General features: G+C 40.4%; 1 protein-coding gene across 1 annotated transcript in view; it reads right to left on the bottom strand.

The window, feature by feature from the left end:
- Positions 1-9,436: 9,436 nt before the first annotated feature.
- Positions 9,437-21,388, bottom strand: part of LOC121408105 (phospholipid-transporting ATPase ABCA3-like) — a gene marked incomplete at its 3' end in the record, with an annotated part of 52,012 nt that continues 40,060 nt past the window's right edge. The window contains 3 exon segments of the mRNA XM_041599443.1: positions 9,437-9,637; positions 15,558-15,754; positions 16,087-16,230. Of these exon segments, the coding sequence (XP_041455377.1) occupies positions 9,437-9,637; positions 15,558-15,754; positions 16,087-16,230 (542 nt within the window).

Genomic DNA, 21,388 nt, shown 5'->3' with positions numbered 1-21,388 from the left:
AGTTCATTACGATTAACTTGCATGCCGAATATATAGTACACAATTTTTCCTGCGCCCGCGCTTCATCTCCCTATTACGCACTATCCCAAGATCATCGCGCAATTTGGCGTCCCATATCCTCTCAAGAGCCTGCAAGCAAGACATGTTGTCACACAAGGCGAGGGGTAGGAGGGAGGGTTCAAATGGGTATATCTAGTTATCTCGTAAATAAGAAAATCATGGTAAGTATTTTCATAATTTACTATCAATAACTGGGATATACCCATTTGATTTGCTAGACCAACACGGATTCAACGTGAAGGGAGGCATGTCTAGACTAAGAAGTGCGTAAAAATAGGGAGATGAAGACACGCAGCGGCCGTTGCCTTAAGGACAGAGGAGGCAAATAAAGCCTCATGTGAAGTCCAGTAAGAACACAAGGAAGAGAAGGAAAGAGGAGCGTCAATAGGCGGTCCTCAAGAAGTCGTAAACGACGATTCCATAAAAAGAGCCCAAGAAGAATGATACTAAGTATCATGGGCCCTCGGCCTAGTGTCAGGAGAACAACATCACCAGCTGACTAGATCGTAAGATTCGGATTTTGTTGAAAATTTCAACAAGAATCATGATCGGAAAACTGAAGCTTTTAAGGCTCAGTAAGTGATCAATCTGAGAAGGCGAGATATCTCAGAAGCCTCCGCGTGGGAGAAAGCGCCCAGAATTCAATATCTGTCTCAAATGCGTGAGGGCAGAACATCTGCAGAATTCTGATAGAGGGCTGTGGCAGAACGAGTCTAGCGGTCCGAAAGGGACCTGGAACGACGGAGAGTAAGGTTTAAGAAAACCACTCGTAAGGCAGTCAAGTGTCGAGAAAGCGACTGAGTGCCATCCTGTTAATAAGAAAATGCCGCGGACCTGCTGCCTATGTAGAATAGAGCAGTCTGGTCAAAACAGCTCAACCGGGCGTGTCAGAGAAACAGCGCGGTACACATCACGACAAAAGTGTGATAGACCGAGTGATCGAGAGAGAACTCAGGATCCCCTTTCTCCCGTACTGATTGAAGCACCCGCCTGAGGGTGCAGCGCTCGCGGTGGAAGAGGTGGCTTGGCTCAAGCCACCATCGCCGAGAGAGCCCGTAAGGCTAGGCTGCGATGGATGTCCGCTGGGCGGGGAAATCCCTAGCAGCAGCAAGCGTACGCCAGAGGGAGCTGGCGAAAAAAGTCTTACGTGTAAACGAATCAAGATGAGAACAACAAACATACAGATATGATAACAATACGTTTCGTTCCGGAATCGAATGAGGTAAACACGGCCTGTCCTATCAAGTTAGGGACGAAAACTGGCTAAGAGTGTCGATGTCCTCGCTTGAAGAAACAAGCGAAGGAGTAAGGAGACTTGAGGAAAGTAATCACAAAAATTTCCTTCAGTCTGTGGTGAGAACCAGTTGTTTATGAAAACAGCCACAAGGCCTGGTTTCTCTGGTGATCGTAAGAGCAAGCACCGCCGGCGCCGGTTGCAGCAGCGTGGAACAGTCCGATATCGGTAAGATAAGGAGTTCCGAAAAGCTGCGGGGGGCGGCAAAAATGACGCCCTAAGCAGCGGGGATGAGAATCTAAGTTTCTAAAAGAAGAACTCCAGTGAAGTAAATCACTTACATGGAGAGACTCATCCACAGTCGGCCCAAGAGAAAGCGGGTCGTAGTGATCGTGTTGGGCAGGCATAAGCATACATCCATCCACGGTTACATCATCCTCGGTCGCGCGGTGACCATGGCCACATGCATTGCATGGAAGGAGGATGAAAGCAGCATGTGAGGCGACTAGAGTGTGCCGAGTGAAAAGGCTTCTAAAAAGAAGACGATTCGACAAACGGGCACGGTAAAAACATCGACCGTAGCCCACTCACACAAGGAGGAAACGGCGGAGACGCCCGCAAGCTTGACCCACATAGAGGGCAGTCTATAAGATAGACTGTTAGAGCTCGACCGATGGCCTGGCGGCGAACAGTTTGGTGTAAACTCGGCGACCCGCACGGTGGTGTGCCGAAAGTAGGCATAGAAATGCCGACAGAGAATCCTGGGGCTTTAAACAAGCCTAAACGCACGTACACAGCCAACAATCTCATGAGATATACGGCGTTTCTTTCCTCCGAGATGATGCTTACCCGACCGGAAAGACTCAGGGAATAGCTGTGAATGTCAACAGGAGGGATATCTAGCATATGAATAGCTGATTCCCTCCAGGTATTCGGTGCGGGTGCTGCCGGCGGTGTCCGGGGGGACGACCGTGATGGCAGCTCGGGCAGGGCTCGTACGAGCCGCCCGAATACGAGACAAATAGGTTAAAATAACCATAATGCACCGGGTGGTGAAGGCATAGCGATTACTAAGCACAGGAGAACTTTAATCGCCGTGACATTCAGATCCGATATACATACTCATAAGCTCGGAGAGCTACGAGATAGTGAGACATACCGCTGAGCGGTGATGGTGCTCATATCGGAGTCGCCCCCTCTACAGCAGCGATCGCTGGAGGACGAGTGTCTGTACTAGCCCTGACTCTAACCTTACAAGAGTAGGAGTTGAGTAAGACAGGGCACCCTTACTTTCGAATAGAAAGTGAGGTTCAGGCCAAAAACCGACGGTCCTGTCGCCTGGGCGGACGGTCCGCGGGCGTGATAGGTTGCCCTCTCAAAAGCAGCCAAACATTCTCACGAGAGAAGGGCTCCCCGGAGTGCGGGTTGGCGAGAGAATCTCAATCCGCTCAATACCCGACACCGGCAATAAGACCGCGGCGGTCTTATAATGACGGAGAACACGAGGGTAAAAACCCGTAATGCTCGGGGACGCAAAGATGCAATCTGTACGGATGCAACGTCCAGCCGTCGGTCACCGAGAGCTTGCCGACATGTTGATGCTTGAAGGCCGTATGTCGGAAGCACCTGCATAGAAACGGGGGTCACCGTGTAGGTGAACAGCGTTTCAATAAATGCCCGGTGTGAGAGGACAGGTGATTGCTTGAACCGCACAGTGCTTAGCAAGGCGGCTGAAGCGTGGGTGAATTACCCGCTCTGCTCATGGTAGTATGAACAACATGAGAGTTGCGACACCTGATCCACAATTATCGGGAGTCTGGTGACATAATGGAGGGCGACGCCCGTATGTCGATAACACCTGTATATTAGGGGGGATTTCCCTTGCAGGTGCGTGAGCCGGCGAATCATGATATTGCCGGTGACTCTCCGAGGTGCAAGATGGCGAGTGTCTGCTTAACCCTGCCCGGTGCTCGACACACGGTGGTTTTAGCTGACAGGGAGCATGAGGATAAAAATCAGTGATGCTCGAGGGCGTTCTGTTGTAACATGAAGTTACGACGCCTGGCCATCGGCACAAGAATCAGAAAGAAAGGTCTGCCCGCAAAGCGGGATTAGCGACCTAGAATTTCTTCTTCTTTTTCCTCTTCTGTGCGGCCCCGCCAGGGGGCAGGAGAGGGTACAATAATCGGGAGTATGGTGACATAATGGCGGGCGACGCCCGTATGTCGATAACACCTGCGTATTAGCGGGGATTTCCCTTGCAGGTGAATGAGCCGGGGAATCATGATATTGCCGGTGACTCTCCGAGGTGCGAGATGGCGACTGTCTGCTTGACCTGCCCGGTGCTCGACACGGCGGTTTTAGCTGACAGGGAGCATGAGGATAAAGATCCGTGATGCTCGAGGGCGTTCTGCTGTAACATGAAGTTACGACGCCTGGCCATCGGCACAAGAATCAGAAAGAAAGGTCTGCCCGCAACCTAGAATTCTTCTCTTCTTCTCTTCCTTCTGTGCGGCCCCCGCCGGGGGCAGAAGAGGTACAATTATCGGTAGTCTGGTGACACAATGGCGGGCGACGCCCGTATGTCGATAACACCTGTGTATTAGCGGGGATTTCCCTTGCAGGTGTGTGAGCCGGCGAATCATGATATTGCCGGTGACTCTCCGAGGTGCGAGATGGCGACTGTCTGCTTGACCTGCCCGGTGCTCGACACGGCGGTTTTAGCTGACAGGGAGTATGAAGATAAAGATCCGTGATACTCGAGGGCGTTCTGTTGTAACATGAAATTATGACGCCTGGCCATCGGCACAAGAATCAGAAAGATAGGTCTGTCCGCAAAGCGGGATTAGCGACCAAGAATTTCTTCTTCTTCTTCCTCTTCTGAGCGGCCCCCGCCGGGGGGGGGCAGAAGAGGGCACAAGAGACAGGGAGGGGGACGTGATATCTCGCATGAGAAAGTCACCCAATCTGATCAAGCCGTTGAGGCACATGAACGCAATTTCATGGTTCCACCTTAAAGGGCACGCGGACGCAATTCCACGGTTCCACCCTGATCAGTTAATCGTGAGATTGACGGGGTCAAGCTCACGTGTCTCTAGCGACTAGGGGCTGGTAGCCCTTTGCTAATGCTCCCTGACGGAGGCTGACAAAGCATCGAGCCTAGTCTGTGCCAGGAAAAGAGTCCCACGCTCTTAACCTGGACTTGTCGGACCCGATAGCCGGTGGGTCAAGCAGCCCTGGAGGAGTGAGGTTTTCTATACTAGTACAACACTCCCCAAGTAGGTTCAGGTCCCGTCGAGGGAGCCTTGGCTATCACCTTTCAGGCACGTGGCCGCTGCGCCACAGTTCCACACTGAAACGCTCGGGCACGTGGACGCAGTTCCACGGTTCCACCCTGTTGGGCAAGTGGACGCAACTCCACGGTTCCATCCTTCCTTTTCCAGGGCACGTGGACGCAAACCACGGTTCCACCCTAAGAGCCCCACGCAAAGGGTCTCGCTCTCTTGCCCTCATACTCACCGCCGCTGATCACAGGGACAATACCATGTCTGGTTCTCTCCCAGCGGCAGGTTGGAGTCATCAAGAGATGAGTCGAAGAGCTCATCTACCTGGTAAGTTCTTAGCTGAAAAGAACAAGTAGGGGCGAAAACAGAGAGGGGGTGGAGGGGTGGGTGGACAAGAAAGGTGACAAAATAAGATCCATACCAGAAATTATTAATCAAATTAATAAGTCAGGTAAAAAACAGGATCACCTTCTTAAACTTAGTTAAGAGAACAAAGTTAAGAAGATTTTTTTTTTTTTTTTAATGAATAACACGAGCGGGCAGGGCTCGACATGACGTTAATTAATTAAAAACAGAAAATGTCTAAGTCCAAGACGAAGGGCAGGATCAGCTAAGAAAAAAAAACACAAGGATTTTTTTTTTGTTTTTGTTCTTTTGACAAGGGTAAAAAAAAACAAGTAATAGGCGGCAAAAGGACGCCCTAAGCTGATCTGTTTTTTTTTTTTTATAAAATAATTATTAAAATTAATTAATAATTAAACAATTAACCAAAAGGTTAATCAACAATTAATCAATTAATCAATTAAGAATAAAAGATTGATTGGAACCTAAGAGAACAATCAACCAACTCAAAACAAGAACAACAACAAGTTGAAAACAAGTTTGAGAACAAGAAGGGCGATTAATTAACAATTAATCAAAGGCTGAATAAAAATTGATCAATTAATCAATTAAGAATAAAAGATTGATTGAAACACAAGAGAACAATCAATCAACTCAAAACAAGAACAACAAGTTGAAGACAAGTTTGAGAACAAATAAAGGGCGACGCCCCTACCTGTCCAGCATAGCCTAAGCTGTGGAGAGGAAAATAAAATTAATTCAATTCAAGACGAGGCAAAGGAGCAAGTCAAGAATCAAAACAATCAAATAATTAATTAATTAATTAATTTACTAATTAATTCAATTAATAAACACAAGAACAAAGGATTGATTGAAACAAAAGAACAATCAACTAACTCGAAACAAGAAACAAAGAACCTGAAACGAGACTGAAATACGACGCTCCTGACGTCCTACAGAACCTATCTGTGGAGAAATAATTCAAATAAATTCACGACGAGAGTCGTATAAACGAAGAAGTCAGTGAATAAAAAGAATTAAAGGAATTAAAAAGGAGCGAAGTCAACGCCCGCGACACACAGGAAGGCGCGGAGCTATGGGGCGGAGAAGTGAAGACAACTCGCCTGTTGAGAAACGTATCTTAAAAAACAAACTCACGAAGAGGAACAAGAAACGTGAAATAAATATCACGGAAGCTCCGCGCGACGGGATAATCTAACAACAATCTTAAATTAAAGAAATAAGATTGAAATAAGGGAAGAATGCACAATAAAGGTATCCAAAAAGCAAACAAAATTGCAATTTTGGGAGTGTACTTAGCTTTGCGACTGAATTCGACCGCAGGCGAAAGTAAAAGAGGATATGGATGCCAAATTGTGCGATGATCTTAGGATAGTGCGTTAATAGGGAGATGCAGCGTGCGCCCAGGAAAAATTGTGTACTCTATATTCGGCACGCAAGTTAATCGTAATGAACTAGCAAATCAAATGGGTTTATCCCAGTTATTGATAGTAAATATAAAATCTATTGTGAAGTGACAGTTACAATAGTGATTGTAAAAGGGTTTTTTTCTGGATAATTTCAGTAAGGTAGCAAGGCATGTTAACACAGATGTTTCACGGCTCCAAATATTTCAGAATGTCAATTTCACAAGGAATATGCATGGCAAAGGCAGCTTTAATGTTCAACAACCAGGGAGGCATACCAGTGCATTGGAAATGGCTACAGCTAAACTTCATCACATAATGTAGGGATACACATATTCCATTTGTAAATACTAGAACATGGTTGTGTACAGAAAAGTGTATGGTTATTCCTAGAGTCAAAATGTTCACTTCAAAATTTTGTATAACTTAAAAAAATATGTTGCTCTGGTTGTATTTCACAAGCATACCTTTTTAAGTATAAATTTTCTAATAAAATGTTACTCTCAATCCTTTCAAAATATACAGAATTCACATTTTGAAGAAAAACTTTGAACATTGCTTGAATGCATGACTTCAGTGAAAGCCTTGAAAAGTAATTTTGAAACTCCTCCATTATATTTGGTTCTGATTCCGAGCATAGAATATGACATTAAGATTTTGAACCCTGACTCTGAAAGAGCAATATCAACATTACTTGGAACCATGAATTTAAAAAATATCTGAAATGGCAGATGTGAGATTTCTCAATCTTCCTTGCTTTTAACTATAAATATTGAACAAACATTGACCTTCTGAAACCTGACTTGTAAAGTACATTTGGACTAAGCAACTGTATTCCAGGTATAAATGAATTATTATAGTACATGTATTACTATCCATTCCTTTGAAATAAAAAACATTTCACATCATGAATCAATATTGTTTGAAAGTATAAATTAAAGAGATAGTATTGAGATATCTCTGTTGATGCCACTTGTAATAACCGCAGATGGATATACGGTAATATTGAACCTGACTTAAAAGTAACCATACTAACTGCAATGAGTAAATGTATCCATGAAAAAATATTGGAGACAATTGTTTGAAACCTAGTAAAAATAACCTCAGCAACTTGTTCCATCAGAAAATCTTTATATGCATGTTTATCCCATTTAACACATATGATATGTAAAAGAAAAGATGTATAGAGCATGACTGCTTAACATAAAGACTTCATTCAAATCTTTCGAAATGTAGCTTGGTGAACGTGTTCTCGCCTGTCCTTTGGAATATTTATAAATTGTCAGCAAAATTGAAGCAAAATGCAGTCTCACAGACAAAATAAAATCTTATTAACGATGACATTTGACTCCCAATCAGCACATGTATTCATTGAGTTTCAACATATAATGCCATATAATTTTCATCCGCATTTTATGGTGATGATTTTTCTACTCACTAATCCTTTTCACTCTCACTGAACTTGGGATGGCTCAGCATGAATCTCCGCTGTAATCAGGCGAGCGCTGGAAGTCGAAGGCTTCGTTTTGTCGTAATATACCTGCTGGTCATCATCTTGATGGGTGAGGCTGTGGTCATCAACAACAAATGTTGCTTGTACATGTGGGGTAGTTGCACGCTGCTTGTCATAGAACCAAGCCAAATTACCGCTGCTATCACACCATTTTCCAGCAGAGAAGTAGTGTTGCTTCCCCGCGTTAAAGGATTCCTGCACATCTTTTTGCCATTTTTTTTCTGCTCTATCCATAGCTGACAAATCATCGATGATATAGAAAGGGTATTGCTCCAATTTTTTTCGCTGTTGCGAAAGCACGAAGCGCTTATCCTGGTACGACAACATCCTGATTAGTAAATGGCGCAGCTTATCTCCTACCTTCCAGCCGTCCCGATGGGCCCTCTCGACCCAAGGGGACTGCATGGCAAAGATTTTCTCAAGGAAAGCTACAGCCACCTCCAACCCCCTCTCCTGGCGAGACATCGGTAACCCCACGACTCTTAAATTGTTCCTGCGAGAAAACCTTTCACGCTTGTTCTCTGCCAGCGCCGACTTCTCAAGGGCTTGGGTGTTTCGTTGGGTAGCAATATCTAATTCCTTAACTTTCTTCTCTAGTGGAGACAGTCGCTTCTCTAGCTTTTCAGTCCTGTCACCTAAGAAATCCAGAGCTTTCTCAAAACCTGCACACATAGATTTTATATCTGCTATGCCCCTTCTGACATAATTCCGAATCATAAGTCCGATGAAAGTTCATCCGATGCACTAGATGTGTCGATTTGTGTCCCCGAAGTTTCGGCCATGGCCTTTTGCCCGCTACATTTTCACGCATTTTCTCATTGACTTTCCTGAGCGGGCAATGAATTTTTCCGTGGTTAAACAAATGGAAATTTATTGACCGACAACTTGATCCCAGTCTTAAGCAGGCAATAATGTAATAAATTTGCCCTGCTCAGATGTCTGATACGGATAATAATATGATATATTGACCGCGAGATGACCTTTGACCTTATCATCCTCATGAATACACGTGTGGTATTACCCAATGATTGTTTTTAATATAGTGTAATAATGTAATGTCCATGAGTCTTTAAATAGAGTATAGATGACGATGGCAAGAAAGCTTAACAGTGATTACAGAATACTATAATTATTATAGAGATACATGTATATGAAATCTCCGTATATGACCTTTGACATTGATCATATGACCTAAAACTCATGCAAAACGATCACTGATACTTGATTGTCCTATGTCCAAGTTTCATGAAATAGATCCAAAAACATGTAAGTTATAATTACATTTCAAATACTCAACTTTGATTAAGATTTCATAGTTGATACCCAAAACATGGTCAATGTTTATTGACCCTAAATGACCTCTGACTTGGTCATGTGACCTGAAACTCATGCAAGATTATCCATGATACTTGATTACCCAAGTGTGCAAGTTTCATGAACTAGGTCCATATACTTTCTAAGTTATGACATTTCCAAAACTTTGAAGATATCATCTTGCTCTGTTATGCAGGCGAGACATAAATACAACAAATTTTTGAAAAACAAATATAAAAGTAAAATAAAAAAATAATATTACCATGTCAACAGAAGATAGAGGACGGTATCCAGGATGAGCATTCCAAAAACGGTTGCCATAGTGAAGTTACTACCCTCAGAAGGACTCACACCAATGTTAGAGAATTGGACCCCTTCACCCTTCAGCTCAAAGCGGGCCAACACCAGGACACCTTGACCCATACAGGTATTGGACAGGAGACATACTGCTGTCTTAGTGGTACTGTAATCATAAATACCAAATAATGACAAAAATAGAAATCTACACTGCACAGGTTGGCCTTCCAAATAAAGTATGGTAGCTAAAGTTGTGCCAGTGTATAAAACATCTGAACGCAAAAATGTCATAAATTACGGGCCAATAGAATTGATACCAATTGTTTAATAGATTCTTGAGAAGATAATTCATAAACGTTTAAATGAGTTTTTTTTTTATCTAAGAAGAATATCTTGATTTCTCAACAGTGTGGATTTCATAGAAACTTCTCCACACAAATGGGAGTTTCTAATTATTGAGTAATGTCATAAAAGCTATTGATGGAAACAAATATTGTCTGGGGATATTTTCAAAATATTTGATACCACTGACCATGATGTCCTTCTCAAGAAACTTGAACATAAAGGAATTTGTGGTGTAGCATTGTCATGGTCCCGAAGCTATGTGTGGCAGGACACAATGAAATGTGACAGATATAGATCCCAACATGCTACGATTACCATAAGTAACGGTGTATTAACCGCACCCCCAACTTTGGACTAAAAAAAAAAAAAAAAATTCTCACATTTACATGCATATTTGAGGTACGAAGAAACAAAATCTAAGTTTTAGATTTCAAAGTATCCAATGAGATTACTGGTATACGGAAATATGCTTTTCTTGATCAATTCATCTACAAATGTTAGAAAGAAAGAACGGTTTCAACAATATTGGCAACTTACACACTCGCTCACCTCACAGTCACAGTGTACAAACACACAGCACTGCTGTTCTTGTACATTGCGATACTACGATACAGTACCAGTCATGCCAAATATTACCGAGTATGCTTGGGGTCTCTTTTAAATTAGCCAGGGAACTTCACTACTTTGAATCGACAATAAAGTCAAAATTAGTGTCTTGAAGATGAGTGCGTTTGTTATGGACAATATTTAATTAAGATCATAATAATCGCTTCCCATTACCCGCGGCTCATACCCCTCTAAACGACATTGCCTGGGCGGCTACGCCCAGCCACTCAATGTGTTGTGAACTGGCAGACATCGTACATGTACGGGAGGGGTTGCGGCGGGCTGACTCAGACCCGTCACCGTGTATAAACCGCACCCCCGACTGTTGCTTCTATTCCGCCGAGAAAAAGGTGCGGTTAATACACCGTTACTTGTGGTAAGTATGGTGTACCACAAAGTTCAGATTTTGGTCCCCTATTGTTTCTGATCCATGTAAATGATATAATATGCTCATAAACATTATTCTCATACTGCCCGTTTTCTGATGATACCAGTCTGATGCTACATGTAGCTGATAAATCAATAGAAAATTTACTAGTTGCAAATCAAGAACTAGCACATCAATGATGTGGAGCTCATCCGGCATCTCGCAACAAAATTTAATACAATTTTAATTTCAGCCCAGTTGACAATGTAGTGAATTATATTGGTGACATAAAATGATGAAGAAATTACATAGAAGCAGTTTTTGTGATCTATGAATAAATTTCATATGAATTAAGTATTTATAATTATCTAGTCAAAGTTTCTTAACTCTGTGTAGAACCTTGGTGAACCTAATGTAGCTCTCAGATGGAACAAAAATAACCAAAATCAATCAACAAATAAATAAGTAATTTTTGTGAGTTTTGAAAATACATGAATAGCAGATTCAATGAGTTTCAAAATTCTATGTTTAAATTTTGTATCACCACCTCGAGCTATCATATAAAGCAAACAAAATTGAAATTGATCACCAAATGAAGAAAAAACATTTATGTGATTTATGAATAAATTTTGCATAAATTAGAATAATTTTCCAGACAAAATTTCAAAATTTTGTGTACAATTTTGGTGAACCTCATGCAGCTCTACCAGATGGAAGAAAAAAAATCAAAATCTGTGAACAAAAAAAGAAGAGGCATTTTCTGTGATTTATGAATAAATTTTGCATAAATTAGCATAAATAATTTTCTACTTAAAATTTTCAAAATTCTGTGTAGGAGTTTGGTGGGCCTCATGAAGTTCTACCAGATGGAAGAAAAAATATCAAAATCTGTCAACAAATAAAGATGAAGAGGCATTTTCTGTGATTTCTGAATAAATTTTGCATAAATTCGCACAAGTAATTTTCTACTGAAAATTTCAAAAATCTGTGTAGAAGTTTGGTGAACCTCATAAGTTTCTACAAGATGGAAGAAGAAAAAAAGTAAAAAAGGGTCAACAATTAAAGAAGAAAAAAGCATTTTATGTGAATTTTAAAAAATATGAATAAATTAATTTTGCATAAATTATCATAAACCTTGTTCTAGTCAAAATTTCAAAATTCTGTGTACAAGATTGGTGAACCTCATGAAGCTCTACCAGATGGAAGAAAAAATATCAAAATCGGTCAACAAATAAAGAAGTAGCATTTTTTGAGAATTTTGAAAAATGCGCATAAATTAGCATATTTCATGAATTTCAAATTCTGTGTAGAAGTTTTGAATGCCCCACCTAGTGCTATCATATAAAGCAAACAGAATTGAAATCTGACTTAAAATGGCGAAGTAGTAGCATTTTGAAATTGTGGACGGACGACAGACGACGGACGCCACGCCACAGCATAAGCTCATCTTGCCCTTCGGGCCGGATAAACTAAAAACATTTTCTTCAAAAACTCACAAATACACAATTAACCTAAACCTCAAAAGTATCTTGTTAATCAGCATTTTGTGAGAACACATGTCACCTCCTTTCATTTAAGTCGGGTCAATATATGGTGTGATCCCAAATAAATTGCAACAAAATGTTTTTCAACTGTTTCTGCCACTATTCAACTTTAAGAATAACATTCTAAAACTCTACCAAAATCCGCATCTGAGAAAGTGGTTATATTCAAGATGGCGTCCAAGATAGCCACCATTCACTGAAAATGGACATAAAGTTCTACTAACTTCAAGGTTGAGTGCATGAATTTAACTAATTTAGAGCTTTTCTTAAAGACTGGACATAATTCTAGGCGAAGCGCATGCGTATATGCAAATTATTTGTAAAACTATGCCCTAAAACCTCCGAAGGTGTCGCGTATACTGTAGGCCTATTAATTTCATGTCATTACATTTTTCTTGGTTTGGATGGAGCTGAAGTAATTTATCTCGATTTGTTTTTGCCTTAGCCTTGGGGGTAATATCAACTTCATCGTTTTTATCATTTTGCTATGATTTAGCAGACACATAATGTATTTGTTTTATCGATGAGTTTATCATATTTTATGCTGCTATGTCGGGAAGGAGTTTTAGATGATTTCTATGATGTATTTCTTAACCAACATACGTGGTAAGTCAAAACTAGAGATGCTCGGCGGGTCGCGCAGCCGAGCACATGTATCCCCCGAACCCACTGCGTCATCCGTCATTGCGATATATAGAGCTCACACAGAAATTTGACAAAAAATTACAATTATCATGGTGACAATGGCCCTAGCATGGAGGTCCCCAAGTCCATCTACCATCCAAGTGTGGTTGAAAACTGACTAATGGTTGCGGAGAAAGGGATTCTTGCAAGCTAACTTCAACGTTGACCTGAAAATGACCTTTGACCTAACCATGTGACCTCTGACTCAGCATAACATGCAGGTCCCCCAAGTCCATCTACCATCAAGGTTTGGTTGAAAAGTGACTTACAGTTGCAGAGTTAGGTGTCATAAGAGAGTCTTGCATGTAAACTTTAACATTGACCTAAAAATGACCTTTGACCTTACCATGTGACCTCCGACTGCAGCATGACATACTGGTACCCCCAAATCCATCTACCAACCAAGTTTGGTTAAAAAGTGACTTACGGTTGCAGAGTTAGGTGTCATAAGAGAGTCTTGCAGGTAAACTTTAACGTTGACCTGAAAATGACCCTTGACCTTACCATGTGACCTCTGACTGCAGCATGACATGCAGGTACCCCAAATCCATTTACCATCCAAGTTTGGTTGAAAAGTGACTTATGGTTGCGGAGTTAGGTGTCGTAAGAGAGTCCTGCATGTAAACTTTATCATTGACCTGAAAATGACCTTTGACCTTCCCATGTGACCTCTGACTGCAACATAACATGAAGGTTCCCCAAGTCCATCTATCATCCAAGTTTGGGTGAAAAGTGACTTATGGTTGCGGAGTTAGGTGTCATAAGAGAGTCATACATGCAAACTTTAATGTTGACCTGAATATGACCTTTGACCTTACCATGTGACCTCCGGCCACACCAAAATCAATAGGCTTCTTTGCTATAACATACTCAACCTTCATGCCAAATTTGAAGACGATCGGAGAAGAACTGCAGCTGACAGAGCGCTCACAAGTAAATCTCTGCGGCAGAGTGACGAGGCCAAATCCATAGTATCCTCCGAACTCTGTTCGGGGGATACAATTACTTCCTACTAGGATATTTCAAGAATCTTTGAAAGTAAGGCGGAAATTTGCACGATATAAGGTATTAAATTAAGTGCAGATTATATGAAACTTATTTAATGTTGAAATTTGCAAATTACAACAATTTAAAAGATTTCCGACATTACATCCATTTAATGGGTTTCTTTACATACTATACCTGAACATGGTTGCGTGTTTGACAATAATGAAGTTTATCTATAAGGGATTGGCATAATTAATTTGTAATGTATTTGTAGATTAAACGTATTTTGAAAGTGTCACAACTTACCCCACCTTCCCCTAAGCAATTTTTGTGAGTTTTGAAGAATATACATAAAATAGCATATTCAATGAGTTTCACAATTCTGTGCAGAAATTTTGTATCCCTACCTAGAGTTATATAAAGCGAACAAAATTGAAATTGATCGACAAATGAAGGTAAAAAAAACATTTTTAGATTTATGAATAAATTTTGCATAAATTAGCATTAACAAATTTCTAGTTAAAATTTCAAAATTCTGTGTGGAAATTTGGTGATCCTCATATAGCTCTACCAGATGGATGAAAAAAAAAATCAAAATTTGTCAAAAATAAAGAAGATCCTTTTTTTTGTGATTATGAATAAATTTCGCATAAATTAACATAATTGTCTCCTTAAATTAAAAAAATTCTGTGTTCAAATTTGGTGTACATCATGAAGCTCTACCAGATGGAAGCAAAAAACAACAAAATTGGTCAACACATAAAGAAGCATTTTTGGTGAACTTTGAAAAATGGGCATAATTAATGAGTTTCAAAATTCTGAGTAGAAGTTTTGAATCGCCCACCTAGTGCTCTCATTTAAAGCAAACAGAATTGATATCAGACTTAAAATGACGACATAGAAGCATTTTGAAATTGTAGACGGATGACAGACAATGGACACCACGCCAGGGCATAAGCTTATCGGGCCCTTTGGGCCGGATGAGCTAAAAATATAAACAATTATTTAAAAGTTTTACTATACAGGCTTGTAGTTTACATCCAACTCTAGGTGGGTGCAGATTTTCACGGCAATCACGAAATCAGCGGCCGAGATCAAGGGGGGGGGGTGGAGGTCAGATTGATACCCCGCGGGATATCCTGGTCTGAAATAGCCCACTAAAGATAGGGTTAGGTTTCAGCACCCATTTTAGAATCAATTTTTGGAAGCCATCTTAGATTTTTGGACATTCCAGACCACTGACTTTCCTTGTAACTTGGACCTAATGTAAGGGTACTTGTGGTTATATCATATACTGACTGGACTATATATCCTGCATTAAAGAATGGATAGTTTGCCTGTTGATATAAAAATTAGTACAACTTAACCCATGTTCAAAAAGTTATCTAACTTCCTTGAAAGTTAATGATTATTTTCCTTCAAGATGTATTTTAGTTCTTTCTTACGTTTAAAAGTTGATGACCTACTCATCAATGGGAAGTATATGCATGTGTGTTACCCACATAGGAATAGATGGTGTGCCATGAAGCCTCCAAAATGAAGGACAAACTTACTCAGAAGATGATTTGTAGTCGAGGAAGAACATTGGGAGGTAGTTGAGGAACCAAAGGACCATCCCAAAGATAAGACCCAGACGAGCACGAGAGAAGAAACATGAGATGAGAAAACTCCAAGCAATGGTTGCTATCATCCATAATACAAAGTAGATCAGGAGAATACCAATACCAGAGTTTGGGAAAATGTTGCCCACCTACAAAAGAATTCAAATGATATGTTATACTTATTGGGATGACTAAATATCATCAATTCTTGATGAGCTTTTTGGTTATAATCTGTCACGTACTATGATTATCACTTAAGCTTTCTTGTACCATTCTCATAATCCTCATCATTATCATTTACATGTTAAGATCACATGGTACTATTTGTAAAAGAGTAAGAAGACGCCCTGGTGTAGGGGTCTACTTGCATACCCCAATTAATCATATCAGGAGGAGAGCCCTGTGGTCATGGTGATTCAATTTGCTTTTCACCAAACAATTTCTTTCTTTTTTTTAAGTAAAAGATGCTCAGTATACTCACGACAACTATGATTAGAATGAGGAGGGTTGGTATGAGAAGATAGACAAAATACTTGACAAACCAAGCAAGCCAATGCATCCAATTAGCTAAACCCATCATCTTCATACTCTCCTTTAGACGGCATTCTTTCTCAAACGTCAGCTCCTAAGATCAGAGAGAGGAACAGATGCAACAGTATTTCAGATATGCACTCTCCACCAACAATGTCAAATGATGACAGTGATGTTTGGATTTTTTAGTAATGATAGTGCAATTAATAATGTTAACAAATGATTTCTCATGTCAAATTTACATCAATGTAGATAAGACTGTAACATACAGTGTCTCCAAGAATATTTGTACACTATATATATATATATGTACTACGCCTGAGTAGAATTGATTTGTTTGGTCGATGTCATTGAGTGCCAGTGCAGATTTTGCAAAATCGGTGCATCGAAAAAAAATGAGTGTAAAGGAGTTTTCGTTTGGTACACACAATCATCAAAATGAAAAATAATTTCTAAGTTAACTACTACATACTTGAATTATATTCCCCAAAAAATTAAAATAAATAATAAAAGCAATGTCAAATTGAGTGCACACACTGTCCAGTAATGTTGTAACCCGCTCCCGTTGCGGTACGGGTTAATCTGCCGGTATGCCCCAGATCGTGGGTTGCGGGCCGGGCCGAGTTCATTCTCAAACCCGCAGACCGTCATACGAAAAAAAAGGGAGAGGTAACGACGCATAATAAAAACATTAACAATGAAAATTGAGTTAGGATCATGTGCTTCTTACATGGCGGATTCTTTTAGAGACGTAGATATTTCCTTTAAAAAAATGCCGGCGTATTTTTGTTTTGTGAACAGTGAACAGGACTGAGACAGTTTGACATAATACATCGAGTTGCTCTTTCATAGGAGCGCAAGTGCAGCGCAGTCAAACAGAATGCTCAGTAGTGAGCATATTATTTACTAACAAGCTATACTTACCTATACCATCTCATCAAATTGCTATTCGTTACCCTGACTCAAATAGCCACTGGTAAAAAACTCCCCGAAAGAGGTTAACTGCAATCAGAAACCCGTCACGGGACGAGACCCATAAAACCCCCTCGCCACATATATGCCTCCTCTTTCGTTGCCAAAGAGGGGCGAGGTCTGCTGGGGAGGACGGGTGGGGAGCTATAGGTAAGTATAGCTTGTTAGTAAATAATATGCTCACTACTGAGCATTCTGATTTACTACACTGCGCTATACTTACCTATACCATCTCATCAAATTGCTAGAATAGCACGGAAAAACTGGAGGAGGGGCAGAAACGAGACCCTTTCCAGACAAGTAGGCATAACAATGATAAAGAAACTGATTTACTACAAAATGGAGTAGTCTCCCAACTGGAGAAGCTACTCTTGTAATAAAGGGATAAGAATCATCAACCACGTTAAGAAATATATCAACTGGAAATAGCCTAGGAAAAATTAGGACAAGACAAGAACCGCCAAGGCAAAACCTGTGTCTTGGCTATAACATCAAATAAGTAATAAGATACAAAGGTATTGAATAGGTCCAATAGGATGCCTGGAGGATCTCCTCCAAAGAGGTACCCTGAAAAGCGCCCAAGATGCTGCTATGCCCCGTGAATCGTGGGCTCTAAAGGATCCTGATAAATGGCATTTTCTCCATCTGACCTGATCCCCTGCACTAACCTTCGAGAAATTGTAATTGGATTAACAGGGCTGTGAGGTTCTATTGAACTAATGAACAGTTGGTGGGAAGTGCGAATGTACTTTAATCAATGTACCACTTTAAGGCACGTACGGGACAACATAACCTATCTTCGGAAACTGACGAGAGACTGTAAAATCACACTGTTCACCCCAGGACTTGAACCTGGGACTCCAAGGACGCTAGTCAAGTGCGTTATCCATTCAGCCATGATATCCCCCTAATGGTTGGAAGAACAACATCACAGGATTTAGGTGTTTCTTTTTCTTTGCTAGGAAATCAGGTCTAGGGATCAAGCGGACTCTGTCCTCCCAACGAATATGACCCGGTCTCACCGTGGTGCATGAAGCAAACTGCGTCTTAGACTTGAAGCTATAGTCAACAAGAAGGCTGTCTTAATGGAAAGATCAAGAAGGGAGCAATTATGTATGGGTTCAAAGGGGGATTTGGCTAGGGCACCGAAGGACTCTTGGCAGGTTCCAATTGGGGAAGAGTCTTCGGCGGGGAGGAATCTGTTAAGAAGAAGGATCTTGTTAGTCTGGTAAGGACAGCTGAATTGAGGTAGTTTCCCTATTATAGAAGCCTGAATGAATGGCTGCTATGGTTGACCAGTAACCCCTTATAAAAGAGACTGATAAACCTTCGTCAAATAATAAAGGAAATAAATCTGCTATCTGACTTAAAGAGGCAGAAATTGGATCAATTTGTAAACTGCCACACCATCTGAAGTATCTCTGGAGTCTAGAATCATGAGTGTTCTAATTATGATGTATATTCATGCATTCATTGTTTTCTTAAAATTTCAGTGAGCTTCTCTTGTTTACAAATGACATTATGCAAATTTCCTGTAGAAAAAATTTTATGACACTGATGGATTTCAATATAGTTACGATTAATTGGACGATTGATTGGATCAATCGTAACTCTTTGTAAGACAGGGCCCTGGTTTGAGAACAAACCTGTCGTATCATAAGATATAACCTTTCTGGTGGAATCCCCAACAAATCTAGAATTGTCTTTTCTATCCTTTTCAAATAGTTATTTTGGATGGAAACCTCTTTACACAGCACTTGCTCAACCCTTTTGATAGTTGTTGGATTGCTGCAAGGTCCATAGCGACTTTTTGATATCATACGAGGGCTTCATGATCAAACCAATGACATTTGCATAGTAATGAATATCGTACAGATGATGTGGAGCGTTGTGGCCCTGTGGATTAGTCTTCCAACTTTGTAACAGAGGGTCGTGGGCTCGTATCCCAGTCATGGCATAATTACCTTCAGCAAAATTTTTTTTTATTTTTTTTTATCCACATTGCGCAGCACTCAATCCAAGAGAGATGAATGGGTACCTGGCAGGACTTTATTCCTCGAAAACCCAGGGTAATAATATCCAGGTCTTTGGACATAATGTGATATGTGCTAAACAAGAACTGATTTATTATCATTAACCAATTCCTAATGAAAGTTGCAGGCAAAATATATGAGATACCATATTGGCCTTCAATTTGTTGTAGGCAAAAAATTGACCACCCCTTGTACACTTTCAGAACCAGTTAGTTGGATCAGTTGGTAGAATGTACTTCTCACAAACAGGTGTGGGGGGGGGGTATTTGCTACCACCCTGTTCGGCGTTCAACATTTAGAGTATAGAGCCTCATCGGTCTGGAGCTGCACAGTGGCTGCCGGGCTCACAATAAATTGGGTAAAAAGAATTTTGGGATATTTCTAAACAGTCAGTCGGCAAGCCCTGAAAAAGTAGCTTCTTTTATCCAAGTGATATTCATGACTATAGGGTTTTTGCATAGTTAATGAGCTTGGTGCGAACCAAAACACCTCTTTTTATTCTGCCATTGCTGCTCTAAATATTAACCAAATTTCATGTTTTTGGTATCTTTGTAAAGAAGATGAATCATTCTTTCAGGTCATGTGTTTGGAATTCTTTAAAAATGTTGTAGTATAAGGAAAACTTTTGATATAAAACATGAAACAAAATGATTTTTTTCATACAACAAATGTTGTTGTTTTCACACTTGATTTCTGTTTGAGTACAAATGATTTTCAGATCATAATAAAGCTGAAGATCTATGCTTTAATATCATGTTATTTGTATAAGAAGATGTATCTTAGATGGATCAGCAGCCAGCTTTTCATAGGCCAAGTACATTTAGCAGCTCAAAAACAAGGATACTGCGCTCTGATTGGTCACAGAGACCACACACCCAGGCAAATTCCAATGTTCCCCACACTGGGCCTCTGCAAGATCACACTCACCATGTGGTAATCTCTTCAAATAACCCGCGCCTGTTGTTGTGAAAACATTCAGCCAATCAGAACTCTGGATTTTATGTTACTCAGAAATTTTAGAAATCTCGTCTTGCATCTTGATGGAAAAAGCTGGCTGCTGACCCATCTAAAAGATGCCACATATCAAGAGTGACATTGTAAGAAAGTATAGAGTTTGAGCTTTCTGATGATATAAATAATGTTGGTACCGAAAACACAAAATGTTGCACAATTTGCAAGTGAAAACAGAGGAAGAAATTTCTGTTTGATGCATCTTTTCTCGTAAAAAAATCACTTATTTATCAAAATATTTTATTCAAAAGAAATAACCAATATGAAAGAGTAACATTTACTCTTCCTAATGGTACAAAAATAATAAATTTTACTCCAGGAGAAAGTGGTTAAATTCTTTGAGAAAGAAAGTCTCACAATTCACGAGATTTTGCAGGGACATGAATTCAGCCACGAGAGGACTTGGATAAATCTGGCCCATTTGCTCATTAACACAGGGGCTTGCCGACTGACTGTAAACTCATATTTCTATTACGAATACATTAAAATATTATCTTAATCACAATCCCTGATTGAGAACTCTGGGATTGTATGGGAATCCTCATCATTGGAACACACAGTAGATTTATGTCATAAATATTTCCAAGGAGAAGCTGATATCATTGTGGCAAGTGTGGTAGAAACTGATGGACAATAGCAGCAATTCTTAAGGGTTCACCACCCTCAGGCCTTGGTTTGAGATCTCAAGACTGAGCATCCAAAGACCACTCCATAAACCACATCTACAAGTTACTTCTGTCATTGCTTTATAAGCCAAAAATAGTGTAGATATATACCTCAGATGCCACAAAATTATCAAGAATATTACTAGGTCTACATTCTATACAAGTGAACGCAACTTTGTAAGTAACCCAAGTTTGGCAAGTTTTACCATTATGCCTGTATAATTTGCCTGGTATGATTTTGACAACCTCATCCATCACCACTATTTCCTCCTTTCTATGTTCTTCTGATATCTGATATGAAAGGTTTTTTTTTTTTTTTTTTTTTTTTTTTTTTTTTTTTTTTAGCACATGAACACCTCAATATTACATATTGCTGTGGACTTGGAACAGATTTCAAATAATGAAAAGTAAAGGCAAAGAAATAGTCTTCTCCCTACTGCTTGTGGGGAAGGGTTAGTGTTAGATTGTCATAAGTCCCGGTTATGAGTGGCGGCCCTGAATTTGGTGCATTGAAAGAACGCCTGGCAGCCCCATCCCCCACCATGAGGATTCCTATGACTTTCCCAGCGGC

The sequence above is a fragment of the Lytechinus variegatus genome, chromosome 2, assembly GCF_018143015.1.
Source record: "Lytechinus variegatus isolate NC3 chromosome 2, Lvar_3.0, whole genome shotgun sequence".
Classification (NCBI taxonomy): domain Eukaryota; kingdom Metazoa; phylum Echinodermata; class Echinoidea; order Temnopleuroida; family Toxopneustidae; genus Lytechinus; species Lytechinus variegatus.
Note: the sequence above shows the minus strand (reverse complement) of the source record. Positions and strands in the feature narration are given on the sequence as shown.